The following is a 17,372-nucleotide window of genomic DNA, read 5'->3' as shown; positions in this document are numbered from 1 at the left end:
ATTTTATACTAAAATTTATATTATAAGGCTAATGAAAATTTATCGACAACCAAGTGTTTTACTAACTTCATTAGAAAAATAATTGGCATATGATGTTGTGCTCCATATTACACATTTTATTTCAAGTCTTAAAGTATAGTTAATAAATTAGTTATATCTATGACAAATATTTATGCAAAAGTATAAATCATAATATGTTACTAAAATGAAAATACTATTTTCTTATTTAAATATTATTAAAAACTTCATTGAACACGACATTTATTGTTGATGAGTTTGGATTGCTGTCTTCATCTAGAAGTAGAATGTTCTGACTATTGCGACTCTTAACTCTTGACAAAGCAACGTGAAGTTACCCATTGATGAACACTGATTTTAGCAAGTAAAGTCCTATATGCGATAATAATTTACCACATAATGAAATACCTTGGTTTTCAATGTTTTTTTTCTCATATATAGTATCCCGTCAGCCAATAATATCTAAATTACATTCCAAATACGATTTAGTTTGTTAACGCTATTAGATATCAATAGCATCACAAACAGTTTTTTCAATTGATGACCAGACCTCATTAATAGCTATAATGAATTTTTTATCGTCAAGCAATAGTGCCATAAAATAGAAAACATTTAACACCCAACTATACTTAATCTTATGCTTAAGTCATAAGATTGAGATAGTATGGTATTACGACTTCTAAAAGTAAATAATATATATATATATATATATATATATATATATATATATAGAATAATAATAATAATAAGGAAAAGATACTCAACTATGAGTCTTGAAAAATGGGTAAAACAAATTCGCAAAATGAAAAGCGCAACGCTCGAAGAATCGAATTACCTGCGTGTTAAGAAACCTAAAAGGAAGTGATATAGATGAATAAGAGAGAAAAGAAAACCAAGGAAATAACATATATATATATATAAGCGCAACGCTCGAGGAATCGAATTACCTGCGTGTTAAGAAATCTAAAAGGAAGTGATATAGATGAATAAGAGAGAAAGGAAAACCAAGGAAATAACATAACTAGATATATATATATATATATATATATATATATATATATATATATATATATATATATATATATATACATAAGTATTCCCAAAATATACCAAGTACCAAAGTGAACTCCTATCTCTCCCTCAATCTCTAAGAAGAGCAGCATACATAAGTTATTTGGAGAGTAAGCTAAATACATATTTACATATATACAAACAGAAAACCAAAATATATCCAAGGACTACTTCGCTTCCCAGGATCCAGACGCCTAGCGAGGAGCTTCTCGACCTGCATCTGAAAAATAACAACACAGTATGAAATAAGAACCGGAGGTTCTCATCATGGTAAAAGTGTCACGCGTATAATAAATAAGGTCTTGAGAATGCCATAGGCAATCCTAGAACTCCGTTATTCAATTATCCAACTTAAGTACTAAAAAGAAGCCTTAAACAGGGATAGGTATTCTAAATCTACCTAACTTACTCAAGTTCAATCCTAACCTAACACCAAACCATTTCTCCATCTCCTCCATCCCTCCATCATCCATAATACAACAGAAACAAGCAACCAAACAAGTTTACACACAAGTAATGAGCATATTGTACAAATAGTAAGTATAACAGGTAGCAGATGATATATATCAATTAGGCAGACCCAGGTAATGCATAGCAATCAAAACAAACAAATGCATATGATGCATGCCTGTCCTATGGCTGATGGAGCCTATCTGTCGGTTATCCAGCCAACCCGACAAATTCGAAAACCTTAGACTATCCTCCGTTGCGCATCGCCAAGAGTCTATGCATAGAATTCACATTCAATCATCATATAATCACTCAATGGGGGCTATTCATATCCGGAAATTTATACGTACCCGGTCAGCCTTACGACGTAGGGTCAACGGAATATCGAGATTCAACCTGAAAGACATGGTGGCGAGCCACGGTTTTTATCCAGGGAAACTCGTATCTCAGATATCATTATTCATATGCCATAGCAATTATTATCAATACATCATCAAATATCAAGCCTTAGCGTTAAACTTTGTCTTCTCGGACGCATGACTACCACTAAGACATCTTTGATACTCTATTTTCTTTTCTATTTTTAGTATAACAAATGAACTCGAAATTGGGAAAACTTTATGTCCAGATGTTCATCTCAGAATAAGCTTTCTAACAAACCAAAAATCACAATTTTCTGATTTAACTAGTCTCAGAAACAGAGAAAAAATGCTGACTACTCTGCAATGCTTAGAAACCAGAAAACAGCAGCAGCATATGATATCTAAAATTCCATATAAAATTCAAATTAAATCCAATAGCCTTAAAAATTAATATGGTTCAACTTAACATATCCAGGTTTCTTGTCAAAACCATTTTTAATGAAGGAGTTATGTAACTTGAAAGTTGAGTAACTTTCTACAGAATTCTGTTTTAAAAGCCAATGAACATGTCCTCTTCCAAATCCCATAACTCACTCATTAAAACATGGACAGCCCTAAAATTTAAATCACAACTGCTAAGCATAATTAATTTTCACCTCCAATTGGTTGCACCTAAATATCCATCCAAAATCAGAAGTTATAAACTCTCAAAGTTATTGATCTAAGAAAACAGAATCTGGCTTTTATTGTATAACGCATCTATTTCAAAAATTCATATCTTTAAAACCACAAGTCCAACCATTCTGAAATTTTACGACATTAAAATAATAGGATAAAAGCTTTATTTAAAATTAGTTTCATTTCAAAATTCATTTTAAAACATTCGCACCAGAGCCAACAAGTTACTGCTGTTCTAAAAATTATGCAGTAAAAATCAGATTCCACGACTACAATTTGAAAATTCACCATAAATCATATATTTAACAAAAAGAAAGGATTTGATATACTTTGAATTGTGGTGCTACACATATCTCATAACTTATACTTTTATAGTTGACTCATAGCAAAAAATTTTTAAATTTGATTGACTTTAATTTAAATTTAAATTAAATATGCAGATAAAATAAATAAATATATTAACAATTTTTAAAATTCTAAATTAATGGAAATATATTTAAATTTAGGTGATTACTTCAGTGCGATGATAAATTTATACGTACCGATATAATAAAATCTTACACAAATTAAAACACTACAAGTGGATTATATTTACCACGTCAATAATTATTTTTTTGTTTTAAATATATTTCATATCAATAATTTTACTAAAGTACTCTCATATTTTAATAAAAATAAAAAAAAATTTATTCAATTTTATAAAAAGACTTAAATATCCTTTTTTATATTAAACAAAAACTATCCTAATTCTTTTAATTTAGTCAAAATTCAATTAGTTTTAATTTTATAATTTTAAATTTCAATCAATTTAAAAATCAAAACTAAAATATATTTTATCATTCATTATTTATGAATAATTCATATACACTAAAAGATTGTTTCAATTCTAATGAACCCTAATCTAATCTCTTCTACCCTTTCATACAAAGAAAAAGAACTCTAAAAAATTGTTCTTCATTCTTTAATACCAATCTGCCAATAAAGAGCAACATTAGCCCTAATTCCTTATCCGGACAGCAGCCATCTATCCTCACCCTTTCCCTTTCTCGTAGCCGCTCTCTCTCCGTCATTCTTCATGCAGTAGCAGCACGCACTAGCAGCCACTTTGTCGTTCAATATCGTTCTCCTTTTCGTCTGGACAAAGAAGAAAAAGAACCTAGTTCCTCCACGTCGTTTCAATTCTGAGTAGGGATTTGGTGTCGCAGTAGGTTGAGGTGGAGGAGGAGATTGAGGAGTCAGAGGAGGTTGAGGGATTCTGTTTAATAACTTTAGTATTTTGTCAAATATGTTTGAATTTCATTCTTATTATATGATTTCTGCTCTTACATGTAGGCCATTCCTATTCCATCTTCCAAAGTAGTTATGGTTCAAAGGCATTCAATTTAGCTGCACAAAAGATGGGATTTAAATTTGTGTCCAAGAATTGTAAGTATTAATCTTCTGGTCATGCTTTCTATTTCATTTTTTGTTCTTTCTACTTCTGACTAACCTTTCTTCTCCCTCTTTGTAATTTCTTGTTATTAGTCCTAACTTACTAACGACATGACTTAAGAAATCAATTCCAATTTGTTTATTCTGGAAAATGATCTACACTTTGACTCGTTTTAGAGTTTATATAAGTTCTTATGTTCTTTATTGTGACAAAGTTGATAGTGTTTCTAATGAAAAAAATTTTTTGAAGACACAAGCTGATGGAGAGTCAAGTTTGTTTCCGAAATCCCAAGAGGCACAATTCTACTGCACCGTGTTGAGGAGAAAGTGACATGGAGGGTTTACTTACCCGCATCTTATCCACTAGGTAAAAGATATCTATGCAATTGTGTCATATTTAATTATTTATATATACCTCACTGATCATATTCTTAAGTACTCACTTTTCCTTTTTCATTAATGTAGTGAAGCTAATAGAAGGAATGCTAATAAAGTGGTTCTGTATGAGGATGCAGCAAAGAAACAACTGCTGGAGTTTATTTCTGCTCTTCGTGGTTGTGAACTAATGTCACAAGCATGCTCTTCTCTTGGCGTTATTATGAATATTGTTTGGAACACCTTTTTCTGTACTCATTTTTAAAACACAATAAGTTGAGAATTTCTGAATGTAGGAGAGTGTTGAAGCCTTGGCAGAAGATGTTCCAGCAAAGCCTGTACCTTCCAGGTGTTCATCAAAGAGGAGCAGAGCAGCAAAAGTTCATAATTTGTCTGAAAAGTTCTTCTGAATTCCTACAGTGGCTTTTTGTGGAACTTGGTTTTGATTTCATTCAAACTTACGGTAGTTTTTCTTGTTGAGCAGAGAAGAAGTAGGATCAATGAAAAAATGAAGGCCTTGCAACATCTAAGTTCGAATTCTATCAAGGTAACACTAGAGTTTCTTTCATGCTTTGGTATTAAAGGGTGCATTTCATTAGTTTCATTATGAAAAAGCAGGAGGATATAGGCAATATATTTTAGCATAATTTTGCTCACAATTAATAACATTATAGCAGGAATTCATTGTTGGGGGGGGATCCTGTGATGAAGAACTCAAAGCTTATGCTTACTTAGATTGTATATTAGGCTTTAGTAATGATATTCTTCTCAAGTTGCATAAATCTTTTCAAGTTCTATTGACTATTCTAATTTCTTTTACATGCTCTTTTTGTTATAGGGCTGATGTGATCCAACGTAAGTTTGTAATAACAAAGGCTTTATTATGCAATGCAGACAGATCTTCTTTTGATCGACTCTGTCAACAGGTTGGCTAAGATGAAGCTAGCAAACTTTTGTGTCATCAGCTCATCAAGTCTGTGTATGGCATCAATGAGTATCCAAAATGTTTTAGTATTACAGATATATAAGCTTGAATTGGAGCAAAAGAGATTAGAGGGGGATGCTTTTGTTTATAATTCACCTCAACAGTAGCTTAAACTCTCACCAGTATAACAGAAGGTATACTGTTAATTTGAGTCCATCATAAGAGGATTAATAAATTCTTTCCTTCAATTTTGTTGCAGAAATATGTTAATGCTATTTAAATGATGTTGTAGTTTCACTAAGACATTTTGTATTATCTAGTTAGTGAGCTTGGCTTCTGCTTATAAAGTATCACTTATTTTAATATGCTACATATTTAACAAAGATGCTTGAAGTTGGGTCTTGCATGGACAATGCGAAATCCCGTGAACTGGTAGAAAACAGAGACGATGAATTTGCTGATATTTCTTTTGAAGAATTATTAGCACAAGAAAAGAACGATTCATTCTAGTTAATTTCCCTTTTACTGTTTTTCTTGTTCCTCTTTTCTTAAGCTTTTTAAGTTCATGAGAGCATTATATTCACCCAACATTATTTTGTGTATTTGGACAGGCAAAAAATGGGAAATAAAGACTTTGCTTAAGCTAATAACAGTTATTGGTATGGCTAACTGTAACCAGAGTTATTTTAGTATGAAAACGAGATACAACATAGAACCATAAGACTCATGAGTGTGAAAGAATCAACCTTCTCATGGTCCCAAATGTTTTGAAAGCCATCCTCAGCAATTACTTTAAATTTACATATGTAGCTGCAATTTTTGAAAAAAATCTACAAATTTTAAAAAATAGTGCTAAAAGGAATCAACAAATTCTTAAAAAATCTTTATAGTAATACAAATGGGGAGCTCATTTGCTGACGTGGCGCTCATACGTTGAGTCTGGGAGTTTATTTGCTTACGTGTCGTTACTAGAAATTTTTAGATTTATATTTATAAATTATAAATTATTATTTGCTCAGGTTGTTATTTTCAAATTTTAAGTTTGGGTTGTTTTACTTAAATTGTTATTTTTAAAATTTTAAATTGTTTTATTTGTTTGGATTATTTTACTTATGTTGTTATTTTTTAAATTTTAAATTATTTTATTTAAGTTGTTATTTTTAAAATTTTATTTAGATTGTTCTTTTTTATATTTTAACACTATTTTTTAAAAATCTGTTAATTCTTTTTAGCATAATTTTTTAAAATTTTGTTGATTTTTTTTTAAATTGTAGCTACATAAATTCTTTTAAAGAAATTTAGAGTTTTAAAAAAATTTACGTTAATTATTCTTCGGTTGTTACATACTAATATTACAATAAATAAATATTTACGTTAGTTTAGAATTTTTAAATTATTATTTATTTAAGTTGTTATTTTTAAATTTTAAATTTGGGTTGTTTAACTTAGTTTGTTGTTTTTTAAATTTTAAATTAAAGTCAACCAAATTTTAAAAAATTTAGTTATGATGTAACTATAAAAGGATAAGTTATGAGAGATGCAAAGCACCACAATTTAAAGTACATCAATCCCTTTCTTTACATATATCCAAAATCTCCCTACTTATTCCAATGACTGATATTCACAAAATTGCTAACATCAATCCTACAATCGACAATTTGTGTGTACATATACGAGTGATATGGTTATGGACACTATCAAGTTACGAAAATTCTCCATTGCCATACTCAATTGAGATGGTTTGACTCGATGAAGACGCGAGTTTTCTACTAATATCCTTTTATCCATGACTCCAAGGTTATTTATTTATTTATTTAAATTAAAGTCTATGTACATTGGATTAGATATTAAATAAGTCTATATTTAACTTTTTCTTATGTTATTTTCTTTTTTAAGCAAGTATCGAATAAAGCTTGGTGTCATTGATGATTCTGACTGTGCATGTTATGTAGTCTTTGACAATGAGGCAAAACAAGTTTTGGAAGAGAGCTGTGTAGAGATACTTGATCCACTCCTATTGGTAAGATCTAACCAATATTTATTTCTAAAAACATTAGTGAAGATATTTTTATTGGTACTTTTTATATTATTTATTATTAATATATTATGTAATATCCTGTAGAAAGGAGATCTATCAGATACACCTACACTTTTACTCAACCTAATTGATAAGATCTTTCTCTTCATCATTGAAGTTCAAATATATGATATTTCATATTTTTCACCTTCTTATAAAGTTAAGAAGATGACTAATAATGTTGATCTCATAAATAAATTCAAAGAGGCTCACCCTATTCAAATTGTGAGTATATATAAGTGTACTTCTATTAAACATTAATTTATTTTTTGCTTTCTTGGTCATTAGTAGTATCTAATTTATAAATAATAATTAATTATAATTTTAGGATGTTGACTACACCGGTGCTTTGTTTCTAATTTTAAAGACATCCTCAATCATTGAAGGGGAGAAAGTAGAAGGTACTAAGATATTTGTTCAAAAAATATTTTTTTTGTTTGTTCTCTCAAAATTAGATCTTAATTTTATTCAAAAAATATTAGTGAGATAAAATCAAAGGTTAGAAAGAAGTCTTTAATTTAACGTGGTTTTTTGTACATAATTTGTTGCTTGAATTCTCCATTGAAGTTGCGGCGAATGATGAATCTGAATTGTTGGAAAGTGCTATTACACCAACTAAGTGACTATCCTCGGAGTCGGAAGATTCGAAGGTGGAAGGAGATACCTCAACTTGCAAGAAGATCAAGATTGAGAAAGAAACTTGAGAATTTGGATGCACATGTTTTGGAATCTCTTTTAGAGTTTATCTAATAGAATAATGCCAAACATATGTTTGTTTTGGTGGAAACATTGTCTTTTTCTTGAGTTATTATTTTTCTTTTGGTTCTTTTCGATTTTTATGTTTGGAATTTAGAATTTTTTTAAATATAAATTGAAGTTATTTGGTTATTACTTGTGATTTTATTTTTAATTTGATTCTCACCGTTGATATTCTGATAATTTTTAATTTAATATTTAATGTCATAAAGTTATAAATTTTTTCTTTGAATTATTGTTGATACAATTAAGTTAGTTATTAATTTTTAATGTGTACTTATTTAAAAAAATCTAATTATAATTTTTAATTAAAGTATTATGTTTATAATTTTAAATTTAAATTCAAATATACTTTTTTTTTGAATTTTTACGTAAGCAATTGGGTTTGAGAATATTTTTTAAAAATTTATATAATTTATAAGTTACTATACTAATTACAAAGGATTATAATAAAATAAATAGAATTATTAGTCTTATTAAGATGTGAAATTATTTATACTATTTAAAAAAAATGTAATACTGTTTAAATTTTAGAAAAAGTATAATAAAGTTAATATTGTTTATGATGAAACTAAAAAAATTATTTTTAAATTAACAAATTTCTATATTCCTAATGGACAACGGACGTTTGATTAGAAAATTTTATTTAAAAATTTAAAATTTATACTAGCTAATTAGAAAATTCTATTTTAAAAATTTTAAATTTGAATTTCTAATACTAATTTCTAATTAAGTAAGTTTTTAACCATTTCAATTTTTAAATTTAAATTTTTTTACTTGCCACATTTATAAATTTTTATTATTATCTTTTTAGATTGTCTCTCCACAATAGAAATACTTTCATCTTTTTCTCTCTTTTTAAGTATTTTTTCTAAATTTACTTAATTTATAAGGTTATTAATTTTTATATTGTATTTAATTTTATTTATTTTTATCGATAAATAATAGGATTGATACTATTTATGACGAAACTAATAAAAATTATTTTTAAATTAACAAATTCCTATATTCTTAATGAATAACAAACGTTTAATTAAAAAAAATTTATTTAAAAATTTTAAATTTACACTAGCTAATTAGAAAATTCTATTTAAAAATTTGAAATTTAAAACTCTAATAATAATTCCTAATTAAGTGGCTTCTTAGCCGTTTTGATTTTTAAATTTAAATTTTTTTTATTTGTCACATTTATAATTTTTTTCTATTTACTTCGTTTACATTGTTATTTTTTAGATTATAACAATAAAGGTACTTTTATCTTTTTCTCTCCTTTTACTTATAAGTTGTTCATTTTCAATCTCTTTAACTATAAGTTGAATTTATTGATCGTGAGATTAAACTTATATTTATTTGAAAAAAGATACTTTTGTACAAAAATATATATTATTTTCTGTAAAATATGTTTACGTAACTAAATAAATGAGAATAAAAAAGAAATTAAAGTAGCCATCGAAAATAAAATCTGTGCAATTTTACATGTGCAATTTTTCATATTCTATTTGGTAAGTTAGACATGAGAAAAAATTGTAAAAAAATTAGTGTCTCAAGTTAAAAATTAGTGTTTTCGCATTTTAGAGAGACACAAAATACAAGTTTTTAATGGGTGTTTGTGTACGACTATGTCTTTCATATTTTTGTCTCAGTAAATAAACAACATACATGTACTCCTGTGTCTATATTTTGATGGACATATATACCAAAAACAGACGCGGTCATATGTGTACTACTTTATTTTTTTAATAATATAAAAAATTTGATAATAAAAATGTATTATGTATAATGTATATATATTTTTAATTGGTTAAAAAATTTATTTATTTGATATTTTTAGGTATGTATTGAAAGATACAAGAAGTCCAAAGAGAAGTAAGATTATATTGAAGAGAAGATTGATATTAAAAGACAAAGAAAATATAAAGCAAAGCACAATTCAAGGTAGATTTCATATAAAAAAATAAATTTATTATTTTATCATTTTTGTTTTTAGGTTAGAATAATATATTTTTTTATTTGGTATTTTTAAGTATGTCAGTTCTATATATTTAGTTTTTATTGGGTATACAAAATAACTAACACGTCATGAGTATTTTGGCCGAATGAAAGCCCATAAAATACAATATTTTCTATATATTATTTAGCTATTGACAAGTAATAAATTATTAATTTACATTGTCTTCGTAATATGTTACTAAATTTGTTTATGAAAAAATTACAGGAAATTCGAGTGATAGTTCTAATGGTGTGCATTTTCAATCGGTGTTGTCGAACATTACAAATAGCATTAATACAGATTTATTTTTGGATGATTTTTTTTAGAATTTGCTTATGGGAATGTACATGCATTTTATGTATTTTGATTTTCCTACTATTTATTCAATTATAAACTTTAACAGAAAATATGTTCAAAACTAATATCTCGAGTTATCTTATTAGGTAATAACCCAACACCACATTGATCAAGGTCTCCAATTACTAATCTACACTCTGTAGATAAAAAAATGATATTCCAATATTAGTGATATTAGTAATTCGGGTATCACACATGAAGCATATGATAGTCCATGTCATCAGACAAGTCAACAACATCTTCAACAAACATCAAATAATATCTACCAGTTACTATGTTAATATGTTTTTATTATTTAAAGACCAAACATTTAACTTTTTAATTGGTCTATTAAGAACAATCATTGGTATATGCTAAATAATTATTATAGATTCATTGGAGTACACAAATCGAATTAGATTCCAAAGGATGTAAGACTGAATAGGAAGACTATGCTACTTCAAAAGAGACATGGTAAGATAAATATGATAGATTGTAATTATCACAAAGCTAAAATTTTACTTTTTTTTATCTTTAATACTACCTTCATAATATATATTCATAATTCAGCTGATTCAAACATTTAACATATATTCATTTTTCTTTTTTTATAATATAAAATACTTGATGTATTATCTCTAATGATTACAGGAGCAAGTACATTTAATTCAAATTTAGATACTAAAGAATTAGAAGAAGTGTGCATAGCTGAAAAAAAAAGACACCTGATACAAAGAGAAACATTTTTGAAGGAATTGACTACAAATCTTTCAAAAAATTTTCAAGAAGTTGAGAATATTACTGAAAATATGACTATTTTAGATGATTCTGTGCAAATTTAATACCCAGCCATATTCGATGTTGCTGAGAATACAGGTAATTTAAGAGGTAGCAATATCAGCACTTTATTATTTACTATTGTTATGCTTTTTATAAACAAAAAATTATCGTTTAGTGTTCAAGTTTTAAAATTCAAACTAAGATATGGTTATATATTATAATTTTTGTTTTGAACATTGATTTATTGTAAAACTTAAATCTTGAGGTTGGCACAATGAAATTGTATTATATGATCTCATCTTTTTAATCCATAAATTGCATTCTTCGGTAATATTTTATAAATATTATTTTTTATACTTAACATGGTGAAAGAAAGGTATATTTTTATATAAATTATTTGTTGCAGATATAACTAAAACAATTTATTATCTTGGTGATTATTAGATGTGATAGATATTGATGACCCAGAATTTTTTGTCGGCATTGCGACGCCATGATATGGTATGAGGAGAGATCAGAGAAGTCCAAAACAAGATCCAATTTTGAGTTCTCAATATGTTGTATGCGAGGGAAGGTACAACTGCCATTTTGAAGCACTTGATCGGACGCTCAGGAATCTTATGTCAGTTATCGATCAACATAAGACACATCAACCATTTGGTGGTAAGATTGTTGTTCTAGGAGGTGATTTCAGACAGATACTTCCGGTGATTCCGAAAGGAAGTAGACACGATATATTAGCATCCGCTATTAACTCATCCCAGCTGTGGTCATTTTGTAAGGTTCTGAAACTGCATACGAATATGAGGCTTCTAATGTCTTCTTTGGATCAAGATGAAGGTGAAATGAAGATATTTGCTAATTGGATACTTGATGTTGGAAATGGAAATATTATCTCTGTTGTTGGTGATGAATCAGAAGTTAAAATTCCAGATGATCTATTGATTACAACTACTGATGATCCTCTCTCTCATTTGGTAGACTTTGCATATCCAAATTTGTTGCAAAACATGTCAGATTACAGATATTTTCAGAGTAGAGCAATTCTTGCACCCACACTTAAGAGTGTCGAGAAGGTAAACGATTTTGTCTTGACAATCTTTCCAGGGATGGAAAAGGAGTATTTGAGCTCTGACACAACATGTCAAGCTGATGAGAATGAAGATGTAAAACAAGAGTGGTTTACACCAGAGTTTCTAAATGACATCAAATGTTCGGGACTACTCAATCACAAGTTGACTTTGAAGCCAGGAGTCGCTGTAATGCTACTGCGAAACATAGACCAGACTTCAGGTTTATGCAACGGGACAAGATTAATAGTTAACAAACTTGGCAGCAACGTAATTGGAGCGACGGTAGTGACCGGTAGAAATATTGGAGATAAAGTGTACATTCCAAGAATGAACTTGATCCCTTCAGATTCAGGATTGCCATTTAAGTTCCAACGGAGACAATTTTCATTAACAGTATGCTTTGCAATGACCATTAACATGAGTCAGGATCAATCATTATCACATGTACGGCTTTATTTGCCAAAATCAATGTTCATCCATGGACAACTTTATGTTGCTTTGTCAAGAGTTAAGAGTCGCAGTGGCCTCAGGGTTTTAATTCTAAACGAAGACGGCAATCCAAAGTCATCAACAACAAATGTCGTGTTCAAAGAGGTTTTTAATAATATTTAGGTAAGAATAATATTATTTTCATTTTAATAGCATGTTATGATTTACACTTTTGTACAAATCTTTACTATAAATATAACTAATTTATCTATAACTCTTTTTTCAAATTTGAAATGAAATGGGTAACAAGGAGCACAACATCCAATGATTTTCTAATGAAATTAGTAAGATATTAGGTTGTTGATAAATTTTTATTAGCTTTTTGATATAAAATTTAGGGTAAAATTAACATGCTATTATTACAGTTATATATGTTCTTATTTTTTTATCTCCCTCCTTATGGTTCAAGAATATTATAAACTTCGAACTCTTCTATTCATATTTTACTTTGAATAAAGATAAAATAACATATTTAACACGTTTATTATATAACGATGATGATAGTGTTATACTACATTTAAAAAATATATGATTATAAAATATTATTTTTAATTTAATTTATCAAATTTAAATATAAGTACGTGCATCGCACGGGTTTAACACTAGTAGTGTTAAAATTTAAAAAATAACAATCTAAGTAAAACAATTTAAATTTTAAAAAATAACAACCTAAGTACACTCAATCTAAGATTTAAAAAATATAACTTAAATAAAATAATTTAAAATTTAAAAAATAATAACCTAAATAAAATAATTTTAAATTTAAAAAATAACAACCTAAGTATAACAACCCAAACAAATAATTTAAAATTTGAAAATAACAACATAAGAAAATAATAATTTATAATTTATAAATATAAATCTAAAAATTTCTAGTGACGACACCTAATCAAATAAACTCCCAGACTCAACGTATGAGTGTCACATGAGCATATGAACTCCCCATTTGTATTACTATAAAGATAAAAATAAAGATAAAGATAAAAATAAAGATAAAGATTCCAATATACAATTATAAAAACATATGTGTCGCATGTTATGATATTTTTTTTAAGAAGATTGTTTGAAGATCAATAAAATTTATTATTTTTATTTAACAATTAACCAATAATATTTAAAAATGTAGAATAAAAATATATTATTAAATTGCTAAACTAAAAAGAGTAGACTAATACCTTAAGTTTTTCTCTTTTCTTAAATATATGGATGGAATGTCGATATGGTGTACATAAAAAAAAGTATTTGCACTCAAAATTTAAACATCTTAAGTGAAAATGATATTTTAATTTTAGCCGAAAAATAAAATTATAAGGTACAGACAAGGTGTAGTTTACAAGATATAAATTTTGGAAATTTCTAATAAGCATATTATATTATAAATTTACTTTGCATTATAATACATAAACATGGTTTTCAATTTTTCAACTATAGAGTTTCTTATTTTTTAAAGAAAAATCTATATGTGATGCCAGTGAAGATTTTAAACATAATTGAATTACAAATATAATTTAAAAACTTGATTAATTTTGATCATATGAACACGTAAGCATAATTTGTATTTAACATGAATCTTGAAGTGAAAACTAAATATTTTATATTTGATATGGGAACTATCATAACATTCTCACTTCAATATTCAGAAGAAGGAAAAAAAATCAATTTATAACAATATATTATGGTATGCCCGAAACTCTTATTTGGGGGGAGAGAACCAGCCAAAGTTTGTTGTGTTCCACCTTCAAATTCTCACCTGAATAATTAAGCCAGAAAATAGGAAAGTCAACCTAATAAGGAGGAGCGAGGTGCAAGGAGAACCAAGCACGTGCAATGGAGGTTACACAACTTGGGAGGAAATCAATAGCAAGTATTCAACCCAAAGGGGTATAAAAGGGAGGGGCAAGGCACTAACCAAATCAGAAGAAGAAAAAGCAATCATCTATCTCTTTGCTTCTTCCCACTATCTATTAGGCAAGGAAGGAGATACTCACAAAAGGGTTGATCTTTCCTTGCCTGCAAGAGAATAATAAATATATAAGAGGGAAAAAACCACCAAAAGGCAGAAATATATATCTATTTAGAAATGGCTCGTGCGGCTATTTCAGTGGTGATGCTTTGCCTCTTTGCAGCAACTGTGATTGCTGAAGATCCATATGTCTACTACACATGGAATGTCTCTTATGGCACCATTTCTCCATTCGGTGCTCCAAAACAAGCTATCCTCATCAACGACCAATTCCCTGGCCCTGAAATCAACTGCTCCAGCAACAACAACATCGTTGTCAATGTCTTCAACAACCTCGACGAGCCACTCCTCTTCACCTGGCACGGAATCCAACACAGGAAGAACTCATGGCAAGAAGGTACCCCAGGTACCATGTGCCCCATCCTTCCTGGCACCAACTTCACCTACAAGTTCCAGGTCAAGGACCAAATTGGTACCTACTTCTACTACCCAAGCCTTGGCCTCCACAGAACCGCTGGTGGTATTGGTGGTCTCAGAATCTTCAGCAGGTTGTTGATCCCAGTTCCGTACCCAGATCCCGAGGCTGAGCACTGGTTCCTCATTGGTGACTACTACGCCAAGAGCCACACGGCCTTGAAGCAGATCCTTGACAATGGCGGCTCCCTCGGAATGCCTAATGGTGTCCTTATCAACGGTGAAAATGTCAAACATTTGCATGGAGACAACAAACCACAATTCACAATGAAGCCTGGAAAGACCTACAAATTGAGAATCTGCAACGTTGGTAGCAAAGACTCATTGAACTTCAGAATCCAAGGTCATCCCATGACACTTGTTGAGACTGAAGGCTCACACACCGTCCAGAACGCCTACGAGTCTCTCGACGTCCACGTCGGACAGTGCTTCACCGTTCTCATCACCGCCAACCAGGAGCCAAGGGAATACGCCGTTATTGCCTCAACTCGCTTCACTCCTTACATCCTTGAGGGAAAAGCCATCATTAGCTACGAAGGAGCCAAGAAACACGCTTCATTGTTCCTTCCACTTGCTCCCATCACCTGGTTCTGGTCTCTCAACCAGTTCAGGACATTCAGGTGGAACCTTACCGCTAGCGCTGCCAGGCCTAACCCTCAGGGATCTTACCACTACGGTCAGATCAACATCACTCGCACTATCAAGATCGTTAACTCTGTTGCCAGGGATGATAGTGGCAAGCTCAGGTATGCCATCAATGGCGTTTCCCATGTTGATCCCGAGACTCCACTCAAGCTCGCTCAGTACTACGGTGTTGCTGACAAGGTCTTCCAGTACAACCTCATCAGCGACAGCCCCGATGAATACATCAACAAGATCACCGTCGCCCCTAATGTCCTCAACGCCACCTTCAGGGATTTCGTTGAGATCGTCTTTGAGAACCCCACCGTGTCCGTCCAGTCCTACAACCTTGACGGTTACTCATTCTTCCTTGTCGGGTAAGTATCACTCAATCGGCTAATAATACATGTATTTTATATACAAATACATCAAATTCAGATTTCCTGACGAATAAATTACATATTTCTTGTGTAGCATGGAGGAAGGAAGGTGGAGCCCAGACAAGAGGGAGAGCTACAATCTTCTTGATGCTGTGAGCAGGCACACCGTGCAAGTGTTCCCTAACTCATGGTCCGCCATTTTGTTGACATTCGACAACGCCGGAATGTGGAACTTGAGGTCTGAGAATGCCGAAAACCGCTACTTGGGACAACAGATGTACGTTAGCGTTTTGTCACCAGAAAAGTCCTTGAGGGATGAGTACAACCTTCCCCTCACCCAGCAAGTCTGCGGTATCGTAAAGGATATGCCAGTTCCAGCTCCAGTTTACCACTAAGCTATTATTTCATTGTTCAACCCTCTTTCTGGAAACTTAGTCGAAAGGAGCATTTATTCATTCTTTTTCATGAGGATACAAGGAACATCAATGGTTGTTGTTCAACCCTGAGAGATATTCATTATTCAAAGAGATGTATTGCTTTTATAACTTGTGTGGTAGACTGATATATATGTGATGTATCATCGCTTTTGTTAGCGAACACAACAATTTTCCCCATTTAATGCATAACATATATATCAATTTTCTAATTCCCTGATATCCCTTTAATTCCTTGTTGTTTATATGTTTCCTTTCGTCGCAAACAAAACTTTTATTGGAGCTAGAATTATATGTAAATTAACTTAACCAAAAAGAGCTGCTAATTATTAACGCAACGATAGAAAAAATAATCCAAAATTATTTTATTTAATTTAATATTATTAATTTTTATAATACATGATAATTAAAGAATGAAAATAAATAATTTGAGATTATTTTTATTAATTTTTGATTTCTTCTAAATATTTTTAAATTGCTAAATTTTTTAATATCAAAATTAACTACTCAGTGTTTCTAACTATGATGCACTGATATAGATACATAATACAATGATAGATCAAATTCTAATAATCTGTTGGACAATATATATAATTTTTTGGATAAATTATAATCTTATGTTAATATTTTACTGATATTAATAAACAAGTTAACTTTTTTCAATGTAATTTAACGTCTTTTTCAAATTA

The 17,372-nt window shown here is 29.7% G+C and overlaps 2 protein-coding genes across 2 annotated transcripts; both read left to right on the top strand.

Annotated features, from left to right (window-relative positions):
* Nucleotides 1-3,449: 3,449 nt before the first annotated feature.
* On the top strand, nt 3,450-8,278 carry LOC112796632 (uncharacterized). The gene is made up of 9 exons (XM_072235496.1): nt 3,450-3,823; nt 3,912-4,004; nt 4,261-4,377; nt 4,476-4,932; nt 5,224-5,969; nt 7,263-7,330; nt 7,433-7,612; nt 7,716-7,788; nt 7,955-8,278. Exons 5-9 carry the CDS (start codon nt 5,876-5,878, stop codon nt 8,008-8,010), a joined length of 471 nt encoding a protein of 156 aa, XP_072091597.1. The 5' UTR covers nt 3,450-3,823; nt 3,912-4,004; nt 4,261-4,377; nt 4,476-4,932; nt 5,224-5,875; the 3' UTR covers nt 8,011-8,278.
* Nucleotides 8,279-14,726: 6,448 nt separating this feature from the next.
* LOC112796630 (L-ascorbate oxidase homolog) lies at nt 14,727-16,895 on the top strand. Its single transcript, XM_025839182.3, has 2 exons — nt 14,727-16,246; nt 16,344-16,895. Exons 1-2 carry the CDS (start codon nt 14,892-14,894, stop codon nt 16,642-16,644), a joined length of 1,656 nt encoding a protein of 551 aa, XP_025694967.1. The 5' UTR covers nt 14,727-14,891; the 3' UTR covers nt 16,645-16,895.
* Nucleotides 16,896-17,372: the final 477 nt, after the last annotated feature.

The sequence above is a fragment of the Arachis hypogaea genome, chromosome 4 (genome assembly GCF_003086295.3).
Source record: "Arachis hypogaea cultivar Tifrunner chromosome 4, arahy.Tifrunner.gnm2.J5K5, whole genome shotgun sequence".
Taxonomy (NCBI): Eukaryota; Viridiplantae; Streptophyta; class Magnoliopsida; order Fabales; family Fabaceae; genus Arachis; species Arachis hypogaea.
The sequence above is the reverse complement of the archived record's forward strand: the minus strand, read 5'-3'. Positions and strand labels throughout refer to the sequence as shown.